Source organism: Pongo abelii, chromosome X (assembly GCF_028885655.2).
Source record: "Pongo abelii isolate AG06213 chromosome X, NHGRI_mPonAbe1-v2.0_pri, whole genome shotgun sequence".
NCBI classification, from domain to species: domain Eukaryota; kingdom Metazoa; phylum Chordata; class Mammalia; order Primates; family Hominidae; genus Pongo; species Pongo abelii.
Window position 1 is genome coordinate 121,431,188 of NC_072008.2, and position 27,788 is coordinate 121,458,975.

Below are 27,788 nucleotides of genomic sequence, written 5' to 3' on the forward strand. Positions count from 1 at the left end.
ACAGGGAAAATAATGTGGCAGTAAGTTAGATTGGAGACACTTAGACTTTGCTAACTTGAATCTTCCTCACTGACTTTCCTTCTCCCTTGGCCACTTCTAAATTGGACCCTGATCTGCTGCTGCGAGTGTGTCTGTCACTAACCCTAGGCACAACACCCTTAACCAGTGATGTCTCTCTGAGAATGCCCTTACTGGGGATGTCTATCTGAGAAAATCCTACTTGCACTCAAAGACAGAGTTCAAACGTCACCTCGGAAAATCTTTTCTGACGCCTACCATTTAGTATATATGACTATGATGGCATGATAGCACTAATGTTGTATCTTTGTTTTTCCATCTGTTTCCCCCACTAGACAGTAAGCTCTTCCAGAAAGAAGGGGATTTGGATCCTAATTGTCTCTTATCTGGAGCACCCAACACAGTGCCTGGTACATACTAAGCCTTAAGTTAACGCTTGATGAATATAAATAAATAAGTGGGTGAGTGTGGTAGATATTCAAGTTGGGAATCTTCTAAAGTCATTAGGAAACATGAGACTAGAGCTTTAGTAATCATAGTATGAATAGGTGAGTTTTAGCCCACAGTGTTACACACCCATCTAAGCTAGAGACTAGTGCTGAGCTGTTCACTTACCTAACTAGGGAGGTGGCAGGGTGGCAGTTTCTATTGGTAAAGGTAGGTATGCAAAGTGTGGGTGTTCAAAAGCACTGCCTGTTTTGGATGGAGGAAGGTGACAACACCCCTTTTCTGTGATCATTCTTGAATTGTTCACACATAATGGTGGCTAACTTATTTATTTTCATTTATAGTGAAATAATGTATTTCTTCCATGTTTTGTCCCCTCTTTGTTGCTTTCTTGTTCATTTTAGGAGCTCAAGTATGTGTTGCCCAATCTCTGATTTAAGTAACGAGCTTCTCTTTCCCAATTCTATTTACCATACTAGTGGCTGGGATGAAGCCTCTGGTGAATATCCTGTTTTTATCTTTTGGCTGCCTTTCAATTTCAAAAAAAAAGATCAAGTTTATGATCAAAGTTGGTTACCCCCAGATGAGTTTCCCACGTGCATTCTCTTTCTCCTGGACCTCATGGTACTGAATGACACAGATGAATAAGTAGATTATTCAGTCAGCTGCATTCCTAAAGTGAGTGAGTGCTTTAGGAGATAAAATAGGCACCCCCATCCCCCTTCAAATACCTTTCAGAATTTGAGTAATAGTTTCAGGTAGTTGTAGGTATACCTTTCTCAGCAAAGATCTGTGTTTAGGGTTTATGTATAGTTAAATGAGCCGGCGGAGTGGTTTCATAATTGCAGTATTGTTAGTCAAACTCTGTAATTAGAGATGACTTCATAGGCATAAGATTCTTCTGTGGGTGACGCCCTGAATTCATACCCAATTGTACACTATATCCTTTTATGAAAAAACAAACAAACAAGGTTTTGTTTGCTTTTGTTTTATTCCCTTATTTGAAAATCTGTTTTCCTGTGTCTTATATGTTTAGTGAAGGAGGGCTGGCTTTTTTCTACAGCTTTCCCTTTTCCTTTACAGAAATGGCAGGCATAGGAGCTAAGGAGGAAACAGAATTTGGGACAGATCAAAGTGCTTTGCAGATGAGTGAATTCAGAAAAACGTAGAGACTCCAGGAGGTTTTATTTTTGATAAGTATTAAAATTGCTGAGTTTAAATGGAGGAAAAATATATCTCTATTTCTTTGAATGTCAGTTCTCTTTCTCTCTCCCTCTCTTTCATCATGTAAATAAAGTCCACTTTTGCATGGTGGCACACATCTGTAGTCTCAGCTACTCAGGAGGCTGAGGCAGGAGGATTGCTTGAGCCCAGAAGATTGAGGCTGCACTGAGCTGAGATTGCACCACTGCCTGGGTGACAGAGTGTAACCCTGTCTCAAAAAAAAAATAAACACATAAAGTCCACTTTTGTGGGAAGACAGACTGGGAAAGAGGACATATTTGAAAATCAGGGTTTTTTTCCTTTTGCCTGTCAATCACATATTGTGAAATTGGGGTTAAACTTTTATTCAGCAAGTAATACTTTCTCTTCACCTTTTTCCAATACTCATGAAAAAATTTGCAAATTGTGAGGAATGTGACAATATTGACAAGCTGTTAGCTATTTTGAAAAGTGATCCTAAAATATTTAAAGAAAAATTGTTGTTTATTTGTTTGTATATCTCCTGTCTGCTCTTTAAATTGTGTTTAGAAACTGGCCTTATGGAGGAGCCAAATTGAGTCATGGATAAAAAGTGACTGACAGGTTTTCCTTTAGGCCCATCCTTCTTAAATTACTTTGACTAAAGGCTTGTAATTTTTATATATGAGGGAGACCTATTATACTCTGTAGTCAGTAATTATAGGGAGATGAGATAACTTTTCATTTATCCCATGTAAAAGGCTATTAGTAGAACTAATGCCTTATATTTATTTATACAGCTCTTCACAATTAACCCAAGCATTCATTTATTCCCTATTTTCTTTCATGAAGGATTTGAAGTTGCTATGTAATACTTCGTAGTTCACAATATGCTGTCATACATACCATCTGTAATCTTCATTAGGACCTGGGGGAAGTAGGTATTATTATCACTATTTTCAAATGAGGAAACTTAGGCTGAGACAGATTAATTAAACTTGCTGGTGGATACATTACTAGGGAATAGCAGAACCAGAGCAATAATTGATGCCTTCTAATTTCACGTCCAACCTCTTTCTGTTAAAACATACTACCACCTTGGGCGCGGTACAACAGCTTGGTGTACTGGTACTTGAGATTAAATGAAGTGTCTACGGGGCAGTATTGATGTCAAATCTTGTGTTTTGCTTTGTGAACCCATCCGGGATGTGTTAGTAGCTTTAAGAGAAAAAAGTCCTATAGTACAATGAATGCCCCATGAAGAGGAATAGAGCTTCTGTTATTTTAATTTGTAAGATCTTCATTTTTTAATATCTTCACTTATTTCCAAGTTACTTAATGTGATGTTTTCTCTCAAGATAGTACTTTACTGCTTGACCTCCTTAAAGACACCATGAAGTACCTATGAGTAGTCTTAAGGACAGACCATTTTTTAATTCATAGTGGCATAAAGAAATCTACATTAAACAACTTTATGTTAAGCCTCAAATGGCAAAATTTACAATTGTATCAACTAGAGCATATATTGTGAGCTTTTTTAATTTGGCTTTATATTTTTTAGTCTTGGCCCAGGTACTTCAGAGTAGCATTTCTTTATTTCCTTTCAAATAACTGTCAATAAATGAATATGGGTTTATTTAAATTGGAAAGTCCTGCATTAAACTATTTTGTTATCCTGAAACAACCTTGTCTGGAAATACGGTTTTAAGGATGTGTGCATGTTCCAATTCCTTCTTTTTGTTCTCATTGAAGTGTATCTCTTTAATGTCTCCAATAGATGGAAAATCTGAGTTACATACGCAGAGTCACTTTAGGCTTTTTTAAAGGCAATTAGAAATAAGAAACTTGAAAATTTTAAAATATATATTTAATGCACTGGATTAATTTTTGGACTAAACTGGTGCCCTAAAATTATTTCTATGAGATCTAAGCATTTCTTAATTCATTTTTATTTTTTACTTTTTTTATTGAGACACGGTCTTGCTCTGTCACCCATCCTGGAGTGCAGTGACGTGCTCATGGCTCACTGCATCCTCTACCTCCCGGGCTCAATCGGTCCTCCCACCTCAGTTTCTGAGACTACAGGCATGTGCCACCACCCACGATGCCCAGTCAATTTTTTGTATTTTTGGTAGAGACGAAGTTTCACCGTGTTGCCCAGGCTGGTCTCGAACTCCTGAGCTCAAGCGATCTGCCCGCCTCCACCTTCCAAATTGCTGGGATTACAGGCATGAGCCAGCACTTGCTAATTTTATAGGAAGAAAAAAAGAACTGCGTTTCTGGCCACTCTGAGAAGAAATTAATAATCCTTAAAGTCTCTAGAGACTTTTTTCTTCTAAAAAAATGGATATTTGTCCCTTTTATTGCAGTCACTAATTCACTTTGTGTCATATTGTAATTATTCATGTTTGCTTCAGCAGATTGTAAATTCCTTAAGGGCAAGAACTAGGTGTATAGCAGATGCCTAAAATATTGGTAAAATTGTTTGAGAAGTAGCGGGGAGGGCAGGTTGGGGAGAAAGAGATTTCTACAGGATTTAATCAGAACCCAACTGGTCAGCAGGGATAAGGGGGGGGCAGGGGGCAGGAGTGGTTTATGTCCAGAACCATCTTATCTAATTTCTTTTTTTTATTTCTTTTTTTTTTTTTTTTTGCAGTGATGCACTGATGCCTCACTGCAGCCTCGACCTCTCAGGCTCAAGTGATTCTCCCACCTCAACCTCCAGAGTAGCTGAGATTACAGGCACGCACCACCACTCCTGGATAAGTTTTGTATTTTTGGTAGAGACGGGGTTTCACCATGTTGGCCAGGCTGGTCTTGAACTCCTGGGCTCAAGTGATCTGCCCGCCTTGGCCTCCCAAAGTGCTGGGATTACAGGCATGAGCCACTGCACCCAGACCTAATTTTCTTTTGCATGGAAGTGATATGGTAGTGTGAGAGTAAGCTCAGTTGTATAGGTTTGTTTTAGTTGTTTTTTACCCACATACTTTAAATTATTACTGACTCACTATCTGCCCAAACTGGAAAGGACCTTTAGAGATAAAGGAGAGAGGCCACATGTTTTAGATTTCTGAGATGGTCTTACTTTTAAACTTTCTGTGCCATTGTTCTCCTTGGTGTATAATTCATGGAGATGTGTAATAATTTTTTATTAAAAACATGATTGCTTAAAAGGTGTGAAGAAAATTGGAATAAATCCTATGTCGTATTTTTGTAATGGGGAGTGTTGAACATATTAGTGAAACAGAATATTTTTAGAATTACTACTATCGTTTGCATTTAACTTATGAATTTAAAAAAAAAATTTTTTTGGAGGCGAGGTCTCACTATGTTTCCCAGGCTTGTATTGAACTCTTGGCCTCAAGCAATCCTCCCGCAGTGCTGGGATCGCAGTTCTTTTTATTCTTAATCTTTAAAATGCCTAACTTCAGGCCTGGGCGTGGTGGCGCATACCTGTAATACCAGAACTTTGGGAGGCTGAGGTGAGTGGATTGCTTGAAGCCAGGAATTCAAGATCAGCCTGGGCAAAATGGTGAAACCCCGTCTCTACAAAAAATACAAAAATTAGCCAGGCATGGTGTCCCACGGCTATAGTCTGAGCTACTTGGGAAGCTGAGGAGGGAGAATCACCTGGGAGGGAGGAGCCTGGGAAGTCAAGGTCGCAGTAAGCCATGATCTCACCACTGCACTCCAGTCTGGGCAACAGAGTAAGACCCTGTCTCAACAAACAAACAAACAACAACAACAACAACAAAAAACACAAAGCCTAACTTCATTACTAACTGAAGAACTTTCTTTCCCTCACAGATCCTGAGATTACTCTGAAAGGTATTTTCATCCAACCTGTCTACTGAGAAGTTATCCATCTTTAGTGGCGTCTTGATATCATAAATAAGAAAAGTTTATGAATAGGCCAGCTTTGTTTTATATCTTTTTTTAAGAGTCTAGTGTTATTTAATTTTTTTTTTTTTTGAGACAGAGTCTCACTCTATCACCCAGGCTGGAGTGCAGTGGTACGATCTCCGCTCACTGCAACCTCCACCTCCCAGGTTCAAGCGATTCTCCTGCCTCACTCAACCTCCCGAGTAGCCGGGATTACAGGCACCCGCCATCACACCTGGCTACTTTTTGTATTTTTAGTAGAGACGGGGTTTCACCATGTTGGTCAGACTGGCCTCAAACTCCTCACTTCAAGCAATCCACCCGCCTCCACCTCCCAAAGTGCTGGGATTACAGGCGTGAGCCACTGCACCCGGCTGATGGTTTTATTTAATTTCTAAAACACCAGTCACTATATGTGTCTGTTACATTATGGTAAAAACTTAGCTAATAGCATCATATGGTCATTTTAAAACTTCTCCAGGATTTGAGAAACCTGAGTGTGAATTGCAGTCCTGAGAGCCCAGGTCTTCTAATAGGAAAAAAAGGAGATTAGAATATTTAGCTCATAGGACTATTGTGAGGGTTCAGGAAATTAATATGCAAATGAATTTGTATAATGTATTAATAATACTTGGTGCATAGTTGTTGAAGGGATTAATTTTATTAAAGTTCTGTTTTATTGAGTGCCTTACTATGTGCCAGGGGCTGTGATAAATTCTAGAAATAGCAACAATTCTGTGAAAAAGATAGATGTGGCCCAGCTCTCTTATGAATCCCTCCCTACCTCTTCCAGCCCCTATCTCTCTATACTGAGTGTTACACTTCTTGGCCAAAACATAAGTTGGTGAGTAATTTGGTGCCTTTTAATAAAATGTCTAAAAGGGATAAATGTAAGATCTCAAAATGTATTTTGTATAGTTTGTGAAATTTAACCCGTAGTATACTTTTTTGGAAAGGCAACATCTTTAGGGCAGTGGAACTACTGTATGTAATACTTTAATGGTGGATACATGTCATTATACATTTGTCCAAACCCACAGACTGTACAACACTAAGAGTGAACCCTAATGTTCACCAGATTCTTAGGGTGGTAATGATGTAAGTTCATCAGTTGTATCAAATGTACCACTCAGATACAGGATGTTTTGGTCAATGACTGATCAAATGTATGATAGCAGTCGCATAAGATTATAATACTACATTCTTACTGTACCTTTTCTACGTTTAGATATACGGATACCATTGCGTTACAATTGCCTACAGTGTTTACTACAGTAACCTGCTGTGCCATTTGTAGCCTAAGAGGAATAGGCCGTACCGTATAGTCCAGGTGTGTAGTAAGCTATACCATCTAGGTTTGTGTACATGCACTCTGTGATGCTTGCGCAATGGCAAAATCACTTGACAATGCATTTCTCAGAACACATCTCTGTCTTTAAGCAACACATAGCTGTATATGGGAACTCTCTGTAACTTCTGCTTGATTTTGCTGTGAACCTAAAACTACTCTAATAATAACGTCTATTGGCTGGGTACGGTGGCTCACACCTGTAATCCCAGCATTTTGGGAGACCGAGGCGGGAGGATCTCTCGAGTCCAGGAGTTAGACACCAGCTTGGGCAAAGTGGCAAGACTCTGTCTTTACAAAAAAGAAAAAGAAATAAAGAAAAATAAAGTCTACCAAAAAAATAAATCAGAAGAGAGAAAAAACCCAAAGCAAAAAAGGAGAAAGCAACATGTAATCATTTCATTTTTCTTCGTCCAAAATTATTGTTATAATAAGTTTGCATTTGGAAATTATCTACTGTGATACAGACCTCCTCTCTTTATTGCCAGGATCAGCAAAGTTTTTCCATATAGGTTCAGATCATAAATATTGTGTGCCAAGAGGTAAAATCAAGAATATTATGATATTAATATCAAGGATATAATATAGTATTTCTGTAAGTTTTTATTGACAAAATTCAAAATATAATAATTGAGTACAATTTTTCGGTAATACAATTCTGATGAGAAGGATAGAATTCTTTTTTTCTGGGATAACATTTCACTTAATTGGGTTCAAAGTTAATGTGCCCCATCATCAAAATGGACTGCAAAAATTTTCCTTTAATAACCATATCCAGCTTGAGGTCATACAAAAACAACTGGTGATCCAGTTTTGGCCCACAGGCCATATGTAGTGTGCCAACCTTTGTTCTGTTAGTTAAATAGATCAATAAGGCCAAATTGGAAAGGATGTATACTCAGATAATATAATAATTTACATGCATAAGAATGTGTATACTAGCCACATGTGCATTTTTATATCAAAACCAGCTATAATTTGTTTTGTTTCCACTTTATTCTTCCTTTAATGAGAGTGATTGATAGACGTCAGTATGCTATTTGAAAATCAATGTTTTCACAGTGAATGATTCTAAAGTGGCTTAATGGGAAAATGATATTTTCCATGAATCATTGGTCACATAATATTGACCTTTAGCTTTGGCTCATATAACCAAGAATTTCTATTATGTAGCTTTTTCCTGTCACTGCTGGGTACTTTGGCCCTTCCTTAAACCTTTTGAATGTAATTTAAGATTTTGTCCTTAGAAGGAAAATTCAGAAATATTTTTTCTCAATAAATTTTGGTAAGTGATGACTTCTCATTTGTTTGTTTTCTGTATTAAAGCTGTATGTAGAGACATGGTAACCTATTCAGATTGTTTTGATAGTTTGAAATTCTGTTTAAATTATCCCTAAGATGAGAACTTAGCAAGAGTGCTTATATTTATCACAATTTTTTTAAGTCTGAAACCTTTTTGGTTTTTCTTTAGATCTTTAAATGGATGAGATGGCTACCACTCAGATTTCCAAAGATGAGCTTGATGAACTCAAAGAGGCCTTTGCAAAAGTTGGTGAGTATTTTTTGTAGTAAAACTATAGGGATGCAATATTTATTTGGTCTCAAAGCTATTTCTCCATAAATATCACATGAGTCGTTAATCAAAAACATTAGGGCAAGATAGTTAAAATAGATGGGATAAAGTTTTGGAAGCTATACTTAAAATTGTTTATTTATTTATTTTTTTTTTTGGTCAAGAGTGGTAGCTGCTATTATTTCCAATTTTATGTAGTATTTAATACGGTCAAATTTTTTAGACCACAGTTCCAATCCTTAACTGGTGACTGTTATGTATGGTTCCTGAAATTTTCATGCCAAATTTTAGTTATTATTATATTTTGCATCTCATATCTTTCTGAAGAGGTTTGAAACTTTCACCATATTCTCAAAGGGATATGTGACCCTCGAAAACATTAGATGATGTTTTACCCTTCCTTAATTAGTTTGGCGTTATTGACTTTTTTATGGGTTTTCTGTGCCCTTGGATAATGCAGATCGTTCTACCTCGCCACGTTAAATTATAGCTTCAATATAAGATGAGAAGGCATAGCATGCTATTTGATTTATCCTTTATCATCATATAACATGCCTTACAATTGAGCAGCTATGGAATGTAAATATGGAGAATGTAAATATGGAGTATTTACATTCCAAATTTTAGTGCTCAGGTCAAGTCTATAGACAATAATGAGAAAACAGGGTGAGAACAGACTACTTATGTAAATACACGAATCAACATGTGCTTAGAGAGGTAGATTATTATTATTTGGTATCTCCTTGACTGAAGGGTACAGAATTAGCTCATATGATGATTTGTTATGTAAATCAGAATTTGCCGTTAGACCTGTGTCGAAAATCCCATTAGTGAAAAATGAGGAAATACACATTTCTGTTCCCATATATTTATGATCAACATTTTCTGTGAAGGTATTCAGTAGTAGCAGTGTACCTTGGGAAGAATAATGACCCCAGCCAGAGTGACCATTCATAATCCCATCAAAATTTTAACTAGAAAAAACTGAATATTCCTGAATCTAACATGATCGCGCGTGTGCGTGTGTGTGTGTGTGTGTGTGTAAAAATAGCAGTTAATTAACTTGCCATGGATACCACTTACTGTAAGAAAAATGCTACATAGTTTAATATATAACAGCAAGTGAATTCTTGGCTGCAAGAGTTTTTTTTTTTTAAATGACTCATTCAGTCAAAATAGTCTTATAATTGTTTTAGGAGTGCATTTTAGAACCTTTTTTAAAATTTATATTCATCTTTCAGCATTAGCAGCACCTTAATTTGTTATTTATGAATAGAATTTCAGAGCAGGCACCATGCCTTATTAAGTACTCATCTCCTCAGGTAGATGCTGAATACAGATCTTGTCCTCATGTGCAGCATCTTGGAAATAATTACGTGCAATATTCCTTAAAAATTAAAGTTAATTCAGATATTGTTTACCTGATGAGACTTGGAATACATTTTACAAGTAAAAGAACTTCATTGTCCCTTAAAAGCTTAATGACATAGAGAGGATTGACCAATTATCTTCATAGAGGAAGCAGTTAAATTGTATTAAGTAAGGGATCAATGAGAAGTTTGACTGCAAGAAAAGGTCATTGTGGAGCTATTGTTTAAGTAGAGTTTAAGATAGACGTACAGTTTGCCAAAGCCCCTGCCAGGCATATGTTCCTAACATACTTAGGCTCTTATTACTATATACACTGTAAAGAGTTCTGGAATCCAGAATTTCTGCCTATTGTGAATATTATTCTTTTGTAGTCTCCACTCAGTATCTAGCATAGTGTTGCACACATGTTAGGTTCTCAGTAAATATTTCATTGATTGAAACCCAAGGAACTATATACATAGCCTTTTGATGTACTGGGATTTTTGTCATTATCAGCCATACATTCAGAGGGCCTTTGTTGTGAAGATTTTCATTACAGTGGAATTTATTATTAAAGGTTTTTGCCATTAGATTGTAGCATATAAAATTTATATTTTTTTTCAGCATAATAAAAGCTTGTGTGTACACTCCATCTTTTAGAAACTCATTTAAGGACCCAGCCAAGTCTTTCGATTTTCTGTAAAAAAATCTTTGTAGTTTTAAGTTGTTGTTAGTTACAGAGCCCTCAGGCAACTGTCAAAGGTGTTATAGAAATTTTTTTTCTAATTCAGGGTCACTTTATTTTAAAAACAAGCTCTATAACTTATCCTGTGAAGCACAGTTTTTCCTTTTTGTGGGAGTGGGTTGGCAGAGAATAGGAAAGACTACTTTGTCTCAGTTCAATTGCGACAAAATATGGAAATCATTAGATGATTTTCCCCATCTATTAACAATAATAGCCTTGATTATCTCCTTAGAAATTCAGCAAAATCATAGCGTGTGGAGAAAATCTCTGTAATTACTGCTAATCATAGGTTTTGTTCAATCAATTAATAGTGCTTTGAAACTCTCTTTACTAGCAATAAATTGAGTATTAGAATTTAAAGTTCTCTTTTCACTCACTTTCTGCACCTGCTTAGTTTTAAGCTCCAAGCTCATGTAATTATTTTAATTTTCTCAACAATTGTTTCCAGTGCTTCCCAGTAGCAGAAACGTTAGTTACCAGTTTTTGTACTTCATGATGTTTCAAATTTAATTTAAATGCTGTAATACATAACTATTTCTAAAGAAGAATAAATAAAACCTTTCAAAACACTTAGCTATTAATATTTTACCATCTAGAAACTGTCTTTTACATTCTAAGCCTTTAATCTTGCTGTGGAAGCTAGTGGTCATTTGGATGATTACTTGTCATAAAGAAAAATTCATGTAATGTAAACCTTTGCAGAGTTGCTTTAGTACTGCAAACACTTACCTTGCCTTGCCTTTTTTCCCTCCTGAGCACTCCCTACTGAGGTTTTTTAAACATGAATTCAGCACTTTTGAAATAAAACAATAATGGGTTTCTTAAATGACTAGGAATAGTATGGGTGTATTCCTCTGAGGTTTCCCACCAAACTAAGCAAAAAAAAATTGGTTGTGGTGATTGTAGCTATACCAGACTTCTCTCATCCTAGGAAGTTGAGTTGTTTCAAATTACTTGATATTCGCTAGTATATAAAAACCACATCAGGATGATGCTACAAAAAAAAAAAAAAAAAAAAACAGTGCTTTAGTTTAATTTACTTTTAGTATTCAATAAAAGTACACCAGTGCATATTTGTTTAATTATGCCTTAAAACAAAAACAAAACTATAGCCCATCTAAAAAAAAATGAAACTAATCAGTGCTCTTTCATTGTGCCATCTGGTTAATTATATATGGATTATTAGAAGTGGAGGTCTCGGGATAGTCGGAAAACCATGTTTCAAAGGTGTGGAAGCTAGTTAGGAGTACACATGTGTGGGTGCATGGGTAAAAGCAATTTTTATTTTTATTTTTATTTTTATTTTGAGACTCCTGGGCTCAAGTGATCCTCCCACCTCGACCTCCTAAAATGCTGGGATTACAGGCGTGAGCCATGGTACCTGGCCGGCCAGGTATATTTTGCTTCATGCACTAGATGCGTTCCTGAAAATCAGCAGGCCAACCGTAAATGGATTTTATGTAGTGGGATACATTTTAAATGTAAAGAGAAAATCTAATTTTTTTTTTAAGTGAAGCCTGCTTTGAATTTTTTTATTTTTTTAATTATTTTTTGTTTATTTATTTTTTTTGAGACGGAGTCTCGCTCTGTCACCCAGGCTGGAGTGCAGTGGCGCGATCTCGGCTCACTGCAAGCTCCGCCTCCCGGGTTCACGCCATTCTCCTGCCTCAGCCAGGTGGCAGACTACAGGCGCCTGCCACCACGCCCGGCTAATTTTTTTTTTTGTATTTTTAGTGGAGACGGAGTTTCACCGTGTTAGCCAGGATGGTCTCGATCTCCTGACCTCGTGATCCGCCCGTCTCGGCCTCCCAAAGTGCTGGGATTACAGACGTGAGCCACCGCGCCCGGCCTGCACACATGTATTTTTAAAACGAGAGTTGCAGCAGGGGAAAAATGATGGCCAAACTGCTGGAAATTTTGAGTCAGAAAAGGACTGATAAACATTTTTGATTGCCTGGTCTCACCCTCTAAACTTGTCCAGCCTTCTGCTGTACTTGACCTCCATCTTTGGAAATCCACTAGTACAGTGAACTCTAAAGCAGCAACCTCCAGTCTACCCTTAGCTGGAACTCATTAAACTGCCTCTTATATTTGCTGCAGTGAGCTACCTCGAAAGGTATAAGCTGTGAGAGGCAAACCCCATGTTTAGCTAAGCATCTGGAGATGTTTAGCAGCTGCCTTTTCTAAGGTTTTAATGCCTAATGAAAGCTTGATTTCACTGCTTAGATCTTGGGATGGCATATAGTTTAAACTCTTCTGCCCAAGCCTTTTGACCGAGTCTTTTAAATCAGTATTTTGTGAGCTTTCATGGGCATTCAGGATTGTGTGTGTATGTGTGTAAACCCATTATTGTTAGATAAATAGATTCCTTTTGTCATTTCTTTAGTGCAGAAAATTTGTAGAATATGTTGGTCAAACCAAATTGAACTTTTAAATCCAGCTTTTCCAAAAGGATATGCATCTGCACTTGCTAGGCTTTCTTCTTTAAGTCCTAATGAGCACTGTCCTGAGTGGGCTAATAGAGAGGTCGCATGTGTATTGCAGATGAGGGCACACAATATGTGACCTCTTCATAAAGAAAGACACCAGATTTAGACAGATTCAAGGATGTTTAAAGCAACACACACACACACGCACACACACACAACCCGAGCGTCAAAGAAAATCCTAGTCTTTCTTACTGTCAAATTTATAAGACAAAGTAGCACCCCAAAAGACGCTTTTGAAGTGATAGATTGCAGCACGTACCACCTGGACATGGGCAGTGTAAAACAGCAGCTAAAATCAAAACCACTTGGATTCTGGCTTAGCTTTCTCCAGACAAGTACTTAAAATAGCTTAAATAACAGGATGCAAGGGGAGGGAAAACATTTCCTTTTAAGGGTATGCATTCTTGGTGTGATTCAAACTTCTGCAGAAACATGGCTGTGTAATAAGTTTATTTACTTTAAGGTTTACTTAGGGGAGGGCGGTGGGGGAGTTAAACAGTATTTAAAATAATACTTGGTAAAAGAGAATAATGAGATTTCCTTTAAAACAAAATGCAAATGTGAACCTACATGTGTCATCAGAGAGAGAGAGAGAGAGAGAGAGAGAAAGGAAACAGTCCTTGTAACAGTTGGTTCTTTTCTGATGAATTCAGTGGCCAATATGAAAAATGGGCCTGTCTGGTGCAGCATTGGGAGGTGCGTAGTGATTTTTTTTTAAGCATCGTAATTTTCTTCTTTAAAAAAAAAACACTTTGTCAATTTACTCAAATTTAGCCCTTTACTTTCTGCCAGAATTGTGTTCAGTGATAAGGTAGAGTTTCCTTTATCCAGCTTCTCCTTAATGTCCAGCCATACTGACCATATTTTTAAACCAAAAGGTTGAGACGTGCTGGCATTGAAAGTGCTCTGCACAACATAGGCAGTATGGTAATTTATGTCTGCTTTATCAGCTGGTTGGAAACTATGATGCTGAAACAGAAGTCTTCAAAACACGGAGCTTTTCCCGCTCCATACCAATGTATAGTTAATGAGAAAATGGCAAGTGAGCCAAAAAGGAGTTGCAGAATATTGGCAGCATGAATGAGAAAATAAAGGACTGCCATCATGCCTGGTGGTTGTGATTTTAGTTTCCAGTTGTTAAAACGACTTCCAATCTAGGTATGTTATTTTGGGTAAGTTTATTATTAAATTCTCATGTTTATGTCAAAACTCGGAATAGGAGAAGTTCACCATCAAACATACTGAACAGCAACATTCTAATTCCAATGCTGTGTTTTTAAAGTGGACACTGTAACCACAAATAAGGACATAGTCTTATGATTTCAGAAAATTAAATTGTCTTTTTGAAAAACCTTGCCACATTATTCTTATTCTCATTTTGCTTTTGAATAACAAAAAATTATCCAAAATTCATTTTGGGTTATTTGGAAATCATTCAGGTACCTCAGCTATTTTATTTTACACATAAGGAAAACATGACTCAAAGACTATCATTTAGCCAGTTTGTAAAACGAAACTACTTTTCTCCGATGTAGAAAATTAGATTGAATAGTCATCAGCATTTATGTTTATTTTTTAAAATTACAAGTTAATCTTAGAAGTAGACTAAAAGTCGTGAGCACCTGATGAGATGGAAGCTTTCTAAAATCCCATTATGCTACCTTTTTACTGGCCTTCCAAACCACGTTAGATCTTTGATATTGTTTAAGGATGTGTTTTTGGTTTTTTGACTGAGTGTTCGAAATAAAATTAGCATAAAACTCTTTAAGAATAATTGCATGCTATTTTGTCTCTCAAGTACTTTACCAGCTGGGAGGTTTTGTAAAATTAATTGCTAGCTGCCTTTTTAGGCTCCCTCTGCCTTCTTGTTTAAATTGAAATTATTTTCTTCAAAATATATGATTTAAGAGCTCTAAGAAAGGCTTGATAAAATTGACTCGTACTAACACTAAAATGCCTTTGATCATGGGAGGTAGTGTAAGTTGGACTAACACTGGGGGCTAAAATATGGGAAAATGGCAGAATAGGCAAAACTTTTAGAAGAGGACGCACATTCTTGTCATCCAGGAAAGCCTAAGGATATGTATTCGAAGTGACTCTAAATTTTTACAAGGATTTTGTAGCCACAGTTTCAAGTAAGACCCAGGGGTTCCGTTTGATTCATTTCTGTATCTTTGGTATGTAGCCCAGTGGGTGTCTACCCACAGGGTAGGTACTCAGTTTGCTCTGGAGGGTGACTCATACTTAAATAAGTGCGCATCTCCTTTCTCAGTAAAGCCAAAGCAGGTTTCTACATTTGGAACAAAAGAGATCCTGACCAGAGAGCTATCACTGGTTGTCCACTTGGGCCCTCCTTGATGGGTGTGTTCACTTAGAAAACCAAATTACAGATCTGAAGGCTGCTGGGTAGGGACAGGATTAGAACAAAGGGAATGAGATTGAATGTTATTTAAGGGATATTTCTGTCAAGTTTTGGTTTCTCGATGAATTGCCATTCAGTCTTTGAGTGCTATTTCTGTATTTCTGTCATTGTTGTTTAGTTTTGTTTCTAAAATGCTCATCTAGGATTACAGCATTCTTTCTTTGGTCAATTCCTGAGAATCAGTGATTCTACAAAAATAATTTTTTTCCATTGCTTATTATATACGAAAGATTGTGCTACATATTGGGATGGGAGATACAAAGATTTAAAAGAATCTTTATCAGGAGATTTGCAGCCTAATAAGGAAGTTTGTCATGTAATGACAAATTCTTATTCCTCCAATTTCCTTTAAAATTTTCCTGTCCCTTTCTAAAAGCATCTGTTACTACTACCCTTACTTCAAAATGAAATTTCCAAATGTGGTTATTGTATGTTAATTATGTTTTAGGGTGGCTACTTCCTGGCATCTTTTAATCACATCAGTGAACTGTCTTCTAATTAATGTTCAAGAGAGGTTATTTCAGGGAGGATACAAGCAAATAGTAATTCTCCCTGTGACCCAAACTTCTGGAGTTTTTTGTTTTTGCTTTTGAGACAGTGTCTCACTCTGGTGCCCAGGCTAGAGTGCCATGATGCCGTCATAGCTCACTGCAGCCTCGAAATCCTGGGCTCAACTGATCCTCCTGCCTCGGCCTCCCAAAGAGCTGGGATTACAGGCATGAGCCACCAGTCCCAGCCACCAGACCTGTAGTCTAACCTAATACAAATAGGCAGCCAGATAAACTTTCTGGGCCTTAGTCAGTTTCATATAGCTTTGAATCCACTGTAGTTCTCCCACATCTAATTTAAAACGTCTCTACCTTCCACTTCCATCATAACACTGAGAATACAAAAAGAACAAATCCTGTTACACACCTGTTATATACTCCAGTCTAAACTAGAGTCAAAGCACAGTGGCTCATACCTGTAATCCCAACACTTTGGGAGGCCAAGGTGGGAGGATCGTTTGAGGCCAGGAGTTTGAGATTAGCCTGGTCAATATAGTGAGACCCTGTCTCTACAAAAAATACAAGAAACAAAAAGTTAGCTGGGCATAGTGGTGAGAGCCTGTAGTCTCAGCTACTTAGAAGGCTAAGGTGGGAGGACTGCTGAAGCCCAGGATTTCAAGGCTGCAGTGAACTATGATTGTGCCACTGTACTCCAGCCTGGGCAACAGAATGAGGCCCTGTCTCTGAAGGTACTTTTTTAAATTAAAAAATTGGTTGGGCTTGGTGACTCATGCCTATAATCCTACCACTTTGGGAGGCCAAGGTGGGAGGATCACTTGAGGCCAGGAGTTCAAGACCAGCCTGGCCAACATGACGAAACCCCATCTCTACTAAAAATACAGAAGTTGTCTAGGCATGGTGGCGCACGCCTGTAATCCCAGCTACTCAGGAGGCTGAGGCAGGAGAATCGCTTGAACCCAGGAGGCGGAGGTTGTAGTGAGCCAAGATCATGCCACTGCACTCCAGCCTGGGTGACAGAGTGAGACTTAGTCTCAAAATAAAGAAATAAAATAGCTTAAAAGAAAAAAAGAACCCACTAAAGAGGACAATGTTTTGATAGTTAGAAGAATAAGCTATCTCTTCCTCCAAAGATGTCATAAAAATGAAAGAATATTATACTTAGGTAATAAGGTGTAGTAGTGATCAGAATGTTATCACTCTCTATCTGTATTTAATATGCATTACTATTCTATCTCCAGGTTTTAAAAGTGTTTGTGTGAGGGGAGGGTTGTGAAGTCTTGTGTATTCTGATTTAGAATCAGTGTGATAGAACCAAAAAGGAACTTTAGAGATTATGTGGTCCAAAGCACTCCTTTTACAGTTGAGAAAACTAGGGCCTGAAGAGGTAACTTGTGCAAATTAATAGCCAAGTTGAGATAAGACATTGTGTCACATTATTTCCACTGTGTGTCTCTTCAAGCATGTATGCTGTGTTTCTTTCACTATGCCACACTTACTCTCTAGTACTGAGCTCCACTGTAATTTTAGAAAGGACGTAGGGAAAACAAGTTGGTATATGCATGGGAGCAGGTGTATTTAAACCCAAGACATTCATAAAACAAGAGCCACTAAAATTTTGCCGCAGTGCCATGGGGATTACTTTGTTCTTTTTAGCAACTGCAGACATTATTGATGGATTGATTTCTACATAGAAATACTTTACATGTAGAAATAAAGAGTTTGATGTATGACCTTTTATAAATCCAAAGCAAAGAAAGTGAATATACGTCCTAGGGAAATTAAGTGCTTTACCTCAAAGGAAATCTAAGCGATTTTCACACTAAGTATTGAATGGTTTGTTATTGATGTTTTAAAAGTACAGGTATTTTAATTAGCCAGACATGATGGTGCCCAGCTTTGGCCCCAGCCATGCCGGGGAGCTGAGGCAGGAGGATTGCTTGAGCCCAGGAGGTTGATGCTGCAGTGAGCCATGCTCGTGCCACTCCAGCTTGGGCAAGAGAGACCCTGTCTCAAAGAAATATAAAAGTAAAAATAAAGGTACAGATGTTTTAATTCATAGATTTAAAATGTAGTAATCAATGTTTAAGAAAATTTAATACTTAAAATAGACTGCATTAAAACTAAACAGAATTTCATCAGCATTCAAAATATTTGCAAGATGGTTCCATGCAGTATACTTAATATTTTAATTTAATTTAATTTTTAATCCCCCAGAGCATTCTTGCAAATTGCAATTTTAGTAATTGACCAAAAATTGGACAATGTGAATTACACGTAGATCACACTTAGAAAGAAATGTCAGTGTATTCCATGGAATACATTGGCCTAGCAGAGCTTATATGATCAGCTAGCTCCCTGACCTTATCTCTCATTTTCCCCCTTGTTCACTCTACCCAAGTCATATTGGATCTTTACTTTTCCCGAAACACACCAGACACACTGCAGCATCACTGACTTTGCATTTGCTATTTTCTCTACCCGAAATCTCTTGCCCCAGATAGCCACATGATTTGCTTCCCTTACCTCATGGAAGTCTTCATTCAAATATAACCTCATCAAAGTGGCCTTCCTTACCCATTCTTTCTAAGTAGTAGCACCACCACCATCCCTGCCCCCCAATATCTCTATAACCCAGAGTCACTCAACTTCAGCACAATTGACATTTTAAGCTGCATAACTGTTGTGTTGTACATACAAGGAAGGGGTCATATCCATTGTAAGATATTTAGAAGCATCCCCAGCCTCTACGCACTGTATGCCAGGTGCTTCCTCTCCCAGCCCAACTCCCTTCTCCAGTTATGGCAATCAAAAATGTCCCCTGGGGGCAAGATAGCCCCAGTCTAACCCCTTATGCTTTTTTTTTTTTTTTTTTTTGAGATGGAGTCTTGCTCTGTCACCCAGGCTGCAGTGCATTGGCACAATCTTGGCCCAAGTTCAAGAGATTCTCCTGCCTCAGCCTCCCAAGTAGGTGGGACTATAGGCGCCCACCACCATACCCAGCTAATTTTTGTATTTTTAGTAAAGACGGGGTTTTGCCATATGGGCCAGGCTGATCTCGAACTCCTGACCTCAAGTGGTCCGCCTGCCTCAGCCTCCCAAAGTGCTGGGATTACAGGCGTGAGTCACCGTGCCCAGCCTGCTTTATTTTTTTATTTTTTATTTTATATATTTTTTTGAGACGGAGTCTCACTCTATTGCCCAGGCTGGAGTGCACTGGCGCTATCTTGGCTTACTGCAACCTCTGCCTCCCAGGTTCAAGCGATTCTCCTGTCTCAGCCTCCCGAGTAGCTGGTATTATGGGTGCCCACCACCATGCCCAGCTAATTTTTTGTATTTTTAGTAGAGACGGGGTTTCACCATGTTGGCCAGGCTGGTCTCGAACTCCTGGCCGCAGGTGATCCACCCGCCTCAGCCTCCCTAAGTGCTGGGATTACAGGCGTGAGCCACCGTGCCCGGCCACAATACATTTTCTTAAATACGCTAAGGTCATCTTGAGTCATTTCTCTGTTCAGGTTGTTTCCTTCTATTATAATTAAGTTTACATATGAAAATCAGTGGGACCTAAGGAATAAAAGTCATTACTGAACAGAAGATATTTGAAATTACTTGTGAACATCAAACTTTATTCATAGAAAAATATATACTCAAGTGGTTACAACCCTCACGACATTAGCCTTTTTGTCAATAAATTAACTTTTGGTCATTGATCAGGTTTTTTTTTTCTATTTTTAAAAGCTTCAGAATAAACATCATTCATTTAATCAGCACTTCAAGACATACTCTGAGAAACTTCAGTAGTACAAAAATTAAAAGGTTATTTATAGAGTCATATTAAACATCTGCTTTCCTCAGTAGTGCATTTATTTTTATAAACTCTATCTTTGTCTTGAATTAATGTTTATTTACATTAACTCTTAAAATAATTGGCACTGAACATGATTGCTTAAGTTCAGGTGTACTTTGAAACAGAATCAGCATTAAGTTCATAAAAGTTCTTTTTGGAGCAATGGAAGAATAAGAAACACAAAATTCCTATACTTATAGTAGAAATTGTTCTATACCATGGAAGTGTTTCGTAGGTTTACGATCTATTAGTTCTTTTTTTAAAATCCTATTAGCGCCAAGTTAATAATAATTGTATTAGCCAACTATGCTTTCTTGAACTTAGGGATGCTCTTTTTAAGTAAATCTACTTACACATTGCTTAAATCACAGGATACACGAGGTAAAACCTTGCTTTTTCCATTTAAATGTCCATTTCCCTTTCAAACAACTTTATGTTCCCCACAATAAGAAAATATTTTATTTAAGTGAGCTTATGAACTGAGCCTCAAATGAAGGGAAATACTCTTAATAAATTAACTTATGTCTTTCAATTTTTTTTCCTTTTTTGCTTGCTCTCCTTTTTTACAAAGATCTCAACAGCAACGGATTCATTTGTGACTATGAACTTCATGAGCTCTTCAAAGAAGCTAATATGCCATTACCAGGATACAAAGTGAGAGAAATTATTCAGAAACTCATGCTGGATGGTGACAGGAATAAAGATGGGAAAATAAGTTTTGATGAATTTGTTTATGTAAGTATGTGAAAATTCACAATTATTAGAAGTAATAGATGTTCCTTCGTCTAGTGGGATGTTATAGTATTAAGTACTATTATGTTCTTAAATATATCATATTAGTACTGTTATAACTAATAACATTTCTGTCATTCTGCCCACTAAATTTACTTCTTTTAGCTGCTAGAATATCTTAACAAACGAATTGAGAAAAAGAGCACTGCAGAAACAAAGATATAACACGATAAGATGTTAAGGTGATAAGTTATATAAGGTGAACAGTCTCCTTTCATGTCATCATTAAAGGGCAGTTATCAAGGTGCTAAGTGACATCTTTGAAGTGTTCTCTCTCCCATGGTGAACAGTGTGCTTCAAAATTTTAATAATACACCCTGACTCACAGTCTCGGAAGCTTCCTGAGCTGAACTTTCTCATTAAAAAGTTGTTTTCCACTCTTGTGGTAGGGGTATTTAACTGAACCATTCTCTCTAGGATGATAATTTTGATAATTAAAAGTTTGAAGCATATCTTTTTAGTCCATTGGAAGAGGCATTTAACATTTTTGTTTTCTTCTCTAGTTTCATCAAATATTCTTCAAGGTTAGGGGCTGAGTTTTTAATTCTTTCACCCCCCACCGCACTCCCAGAACTTAGTTTGGTGTTCTCTACTCAGTGCCTGGAAAATGTATACATGGCACATGGTTCTTCAATGCCTACCACTATTGGCTGCTAGCAAGTGAGGTCTAGATTTTTTAGACTTATGCCATTTTCAGTCTGTATTTATTGACAATGTATTTGAGATACATGTTAAAAATAGCTGGCTGGGTGTGAGGGCTCACACCTGTAACTCCAGCACTTTGGTAGGCTGAGGCAGAAGGGTCTCTTGAGGCCAGGCATTCAAGACCAACTTGGGCAAGTTAGGGAGAACTTGTCAGCTTGGGCAGCTTAGGGAGACCCCATCTGTACAAAAGAAAATTTTTAATTAGCCCAGCCTGGTAGCTCGAGCCTATAGTCCTAGCTACTCAGGAGGCTGAGGCAGGAGGATTGCTCGAGCCCAGTAGTTTGAGGCTGCAGTGAGCTGTGATAGCACCACTGCCCTCCAGTCTGGGTGACAAAGCAAGACCCTGTCTCTAAATTAATAAATTAATTAATTTTAAAAATAAAAGAATAGTTGTGGCTTCTTCCCTCAATTAAGGATACCCTTTAGATTTTATTGGTGTATTTATTATTAATTTAAGGCTGAGTTTGACTAGATCTTACTAGGGATTCCTTTCAGTATATCACAAACTAGTTATCAGTGCCTAATATTTATCACAAATGTCCAAGCGCTCCTATCCTCCTTTGTCATGGTTTATTTTTCCCCAAGACAACTGAAACGATAGTATGTACTTCCATCAGTAACTGTGGCTCACCATAGCAAGTGAAATTTTGAAATGTTCTTTCCAATTAGAATTAACACCTTTAGAACACTGTAGTAGTTCAAGAAGCAAATTGACTAAGTAATGATGCCTACTCAGCTGACAGTGTTTTGTGATTGTTTTTAAAATGCATACTTGTCGGCCGGGCACGGTGGCTCATGCCTGTAATCCCAGCACTTTGGGAGGCCAAGGCGGGCGGATCACGAGCTCAGAAGATCGAGGACCATACTGGCCAACATGGTGAAACCCGGTCTCTACTAAAAATACAAAAATTACCTGGGCGTGGTGGTGCGTGCCTGTAATCCCAGCTACTCGGGAGGCTGGGGCAAGAGAATCGCTTGAACCAGGGAGTCGGAGGTTGCAGTGAGCCAAGATTGCACCACTGCACTCCAGCCTGGTGACAGAGTGAGACTCCGTCTCAAAAAAAAAAAAAAGCAGACTTGTGTCATAATTATAATGATATAGTTCCTGCCATTTTCTTTTGAAATACTGATTTCCTCCCACCATTTTTTTGTCTCCAGTTATGGCCAAAGCCTTTTGTTTTGAATTCTATGTTCAATAGTAAGTTGCAGTTTATTTGCAATTTGAGCACTTGCATGTTTTCTGATGTATCACTTGCTCCCCTTTTAACTGCATGGTTAATTGTGAATTTAAAGTAGCGCAGAGCAGCAGTTAACTATGATTGGCTGTTTTTGATAAAATGTATTGCTCAGAATTTTTTAATCTATTAGAAAGAACAGACCAAAATCAATAGGATTTGCAGTGTGTCATTATATTAAGGACAAAATTGTAAAAGTGTCTTTGAAAATGATCTTGGGGAAATCGTTAATTTTGTAGATTTTGAAATGTAGTTTCTACACAGCTATTTGTGGCTTTTAAGGGAGGAGGTGTGATTACCTTAGTATATTCTTTAAAAGTAAAGAACATGCACAATAATTTTGGCAACACCAGGGCTTTAAGAAAACAACATTCGTGAGGACATTTTAGGTTAGAATATACATATTAGAATTGGAAGGAATCATTATGTTTACACTCCTACACTTTTCAAATGAAAAGAAACAAACAAACTTGGAATTCTGAAAAAGGAAGTGACTTTTCCTTTTTGCCTAACATTACACAGAGGACTAGTGGCTTTTTCCAGTACCTCCCTGCTATTCAAGAAATTTGAAATATCAAGGACAGTAAAGTAACCTACCTGAAGTTTTCAGATGCTGCTTCTATGACTGTATTAACCAAATGTCTGTCCACACCCATCTGCCTTGTCATCAGTGAAACATCTTACAAATTGTCAAACAAAGTATGGGTAGAGCTTAGTTATCCAAGAAATAGAAACCATGTTATTCCTGTTAGATATTGGCATAAGGAAATAGAAAGAAACATGTTCTTGCTTGTTAGGTTTCTGCTTTTTCTTTGAATTGTTGCTTAAGGGGTGTTAATTGCAAACCAAACTACAAACAAAAACTGTTTATGTTAATTTCAAAGAAATGTGTGTGTGTGTGTGTGTGTGTGTGTGTGTGTGTGTGTGTGTGTGTGTGTGTATGGCAAAAAACAGTCCCAAAATTGTATGTATGTAAACTTTAAAGGTGAAAATTAAATTTAATACCCTGCTTTTTAAAATTCTAAGCACTTCAAAACTAAAAATACTGGATTTTTATGCTTACAACATAATAGGACTTTTTTTCTTTGATTGTTAAACTAGTATGGCACTTTCAGCAGAGAAGTAAGCTGCCCAGAACAGTCTTGGACATATAGTAAATACTACATAGGTGTTAGTTGTTGGGGTAGTTCTTTCTTTAAAAAAAAAAAAAAGAAGTTATGTTTTTCAAATATTACTAAGTTTAGGCCTACAAGACATTCCAAAATAATGGAAAAATTCAATCCTGCCTCTTTGGAAACATTTTGGAAATAAGCCCCAAACACTGGAAGCCAGTCAATTCTTTTTTTGCAATTCTTTCTGAAATCTTTCTTTCTTAAGTCATATGCCTCTGGATTGTTTTGGTTTGGCCACTCGTCCTGTGTTGAGCTAACTCTGGGGTCAAAAGAAGTTAGCCAGTTGCTGAGAGTCTTTGAGAGAAAGGAGGTGAAACTTAATAAAAGGAATAAAAAACATATATATTCCATAAAGGAGACTGAAAAAGATGTATAGATCAAGAGTGGTTATGGCTTCCTGAAAAAAGTACAGCAGGAGTTAGCTCACAGTTGATAAAGCAAGTCTTTCCTTGTGGAGAGAAAACAGCACAAAACAGTGAGCTCATTAGTATCACAACAGGCAGCTTTGAAAAGATTCATTGAGAAGACTCCAGCACAGTAGTCAGCCTTGTGCTATCTCCGATTTCAGAGATTTCTTGTTAAGCCAAAGCTTGTACTAAGATAGTTTTATCATCCACTTAAGCGATTTCTTTACTAAAGTAGAAAGTAAAATGCAAATTCTTGTGTAGTGAATCAATATCATAGACACAAATCTTCAGTTCTTTCTTATCATTTTTACTTTTTTTTTTTTTTTGAGACGGAGTTTCACTCTTGTTGCCTAGGCTAGAGTGCAGTGGCGTGATCTCGGCTCACTGCAACCTCTGCCTCCTGGGTTCAAGGGATTCTCCTGCCTCAGCCTCCAGAGTAGCTAGGATTACAGGCATGCGCCACCACGACTGGCTAATTTTGTGTTTTAAGTAGAGACAGAGTTTCTCCATGTTGGTCAGGCTGGTCTCAAACTCCCGACCTCAAGCCATCTGCCCATCTTGGCCTCCCAAAGTGCTGGGATTACAGGCGTGAGCCACCATACCTGGCCCATCTTTACTTTTTTAAAATCAAGGGAATAGAGGAAAATACTATGAAACTAAAAGTTTAAGCTTAGCTGGAATAATTTATTTGAAACAATTTAGAAAATGAAGGTCATGTAACTTTTGCAAGACTTTTGAAAATTAACAAACTTAAATACAACTTTGCATTTCATTGCCAAGCATAAGAAGGAGTTTTACTAAAGCTATGTAAGTGATTGCATTAGGATATATAGCAGAGACATTCTATATATATGTATATATATTTTTAATTTATTTTCCTTTTTTTTTTTTTCTGAGACAGGATCTTGCTCTGTTGCCCAGGCTGAAGTGCAGTGGCACCATCTTGGCTCACTGCAACCTCCCCCTCCCGGGTTCAAGTGATTCTCATGCCTCAGCCTCCCGAGTAGCTGGGGTTACAGGCATGCACCACCATGCCCACCTAATTTTTGTATTTTTAGTAGAGACTGGGTTTCATCAAGTTGGCCAGGCTGGTCTTGAACTCCTCCTGACCTCAAGTGATCCACCCACTTTGGCCTCCCAAAGTGCTGGGATTACAGATGTGAGCCACTGTGCCCAGCCTACTTTTCTAGTTCTAGTTATTAGTTTGAATTCCCAGACGTTCTCTTTTTTAAATATGAATTAATCCTTTTTTCTGTGACATAAACAAATTTGGATTTATTTTTTAGCTGAAATCATGATCGTTGAAACAACGTAAGTTTTAGAAGTAAATGATCCTTGAAGCAGAAGCACTTGTAATAAGAAAAATAACTTTACATGTCTCATTCTGAAGCTGTAACATTTTTGTCATTGCAGGGACTTGAGGTATGTGAGGCATGAAGAAATGCACACCTTTCAGATTTTAACTTATTAGACAATGAAGTAGAGTTCAGAAAGAAGTAGACTAGTGACTATTGTCTTTTCACAGAGCAGGTGCATTGTTATCAAAAGGAGAGCTATAGGATCAAAATGCATCACAGTTAAGGCACAGTTGGACTAAAAAATCAGATTGTAAATAAAAGTATTTTAATAATTTGAAAACTGCCTGAAGTGTGTGCATAAGCTCCATACTGTTGATACTTAGTGAAAATCAGTATAATGGCCATAGAGCAGGAAGGGTGATTTCATTGGTTGTGTGTAGTATTTAGAGTAGTGTGTATGTGTGTGTCTGCATACATATACAAACATAGACACACACAGACATTTATTCTAAAATTCCACCTCCAAAATTGCCGGTAAAGCTAGCACAGAATCGCAGCTATGTAAATACTGAGTAAGCTTGATTTTGTAAAATTTAAGTGCTTACTAACTATTCTCTCAAACAAAATTTTATTTGTAAGTCCAAAGAAAGTTAGGATTTAAGAAAGGTAACAGGAAAAGATGACTAAGTAATAGGGCCACTGACAACACATGCAGCAACTTTTCTACCAGTTACTAAAAGTCACTTTCTCTAGATGGATTAATTACAAAAAGGTACCCTCCTGGAAAGACGAAATACAACAAGACACTCCTTCTTTTGGCCTGACACAGTCCTGTGCAAGACACAAGGCTTGGTTAGTATAGCTTGGGCTGGATTTCTGCTTCTGCTCGTGCCTGCTCTGACACATACAACCTGAACTGTTATGTATATTGTAACCTTGTTCTATGAACCGCAGACATAGGCTGCATCTTCCTGAGATGTGTGTGTGAATACATATCTGTCACGAATGTTAAAGGTCTTTGAATTGCATTTGTTCAGCAACTTTCCCATTAAGTCTTAAGTTTTCTTTCAATGAATCCACTTAAATGGAGTTCTAAATACCATTTAAAGAAAGCTGTATACGGTTTCTACATCTTGCTCCTGTTTTACTGGCTTTGACTAATTTAGCCATGCACATTGGTGGATCAGGAACACATTTGGAATTAGGTAGATTCCAATACCTCAGAAAAATATAGACAGATAGAATGTCCAATCAGATGTTTACACAGTACTAGGATGTGAAACTTACTTTGTTGTAACTTGCTTTTGTACAATTAGAATGTTCCTTACTGTGAAGAGAAGCTGAACTTCATAAATGCCCCAATAAGACAATCACTGAAAAGCCTCTTTTTGGTGTTTATTCTTGATAGTCATCTATTACTACCAGCTTAACACATTTTTTAACTGCATTATTCTGTAACTTTTGATTTAACGAATTCTTAATGAGCTACCCCATTAGTTTTTTGGGTAAATCATAAAATTTTATCTTTCTTTGCATTAAGAATTTTTATTAAAGTAGGGGGATTCTTCAGTGTTTTCTCTCCAGGAAAAGAATAAAGCCTTCCTTGTTTGTAGAAAATTAACAGATTTACCTGTGCCTTTGAACCACATTAGTTTTCGGCTTAAAGTGAATTCAATGCATGTAGCGCTTAATGTTTTTGACAAGTGTGTGCAATTGACATTCTGGTGCTTCATTTTCAGAAGGAGTATTGTAGTACTTGTTTAGCATTTCAAAAACTCAAGCCCAATTTTTTATATCTTTTAACATCAGCTATGGAAAAAATGTAAGTGATCAAGATATATAAAAGAACATAAATATGCTTATTGTGCATAGTTTGAAATTAATTGTGAATCAACAAAATTACTTTGATTAATAGATTTTTCAAGAGGTAAAAAGTAGTGATATTGCCAAGACCTTCCGCAAAGCAATCAACAGGAAAGAAGGTATTTGTGCTCTGGGTGGAACTTCAGAGTTGTCCAGCGAAGGAACACAGCATTCTTACTCAGGTAATCATTTCATATGCAGTAGGTTAACACAATGTGCTAAGTGGGATGGTTGCTGTAATGTCAAGGACAGGCTCTAGAAAAACATTACCTTCTAATTAAGAATACAGTAGAAGTCCTTTGTGACATGTATTTAGGCTTGAGACTAATACTTGTCATAAAGGCATTATAAGTGTTTATTGTGTATGGCTTTGTTAGCTTGCAAGAGACAGGATACAATCCATGTAATGACAAGCTTTATTACAGTGCATTATACAGTAATATAAGTATAATTTTTAAGGAATTTTGTAACTTTTCTGAGGACTGGTTAACGTGTTCTATTCTTTTT

At 37.3% G+C, this 27,788-nt stretch overlaps 1 protein-coding gene across 8 annotated transcripts in view; it reads left to right on the forward strand.

The window, feature by feature from the left end:
* Positions 1–27,788, forward strand: part of PLS3 (plastin 3) — an 89,447-nt gene that overhangs the window by 41,245 nt on the left and 20,414 nt on the right. For 3 of the 8 annotated variants that reach the window (XM_063720996.1, NM_001132354.1, XM_009235158.4), the window contains 3 exon segments: positions 8,349–8,429; positions 20,381–20,544; positions 27,334–27,463. In XM_063720996.1, coding sequence (XP_063577066.1) covers positions 8,357–8,429; positions 20,381–20,544; positions 27,334–27,463 — 367 coding nt within the window. In that variant the 5' untranslated portion in view covers positions 8,349–8,356. 8 annotated transcript variants of the gene reach the window in all.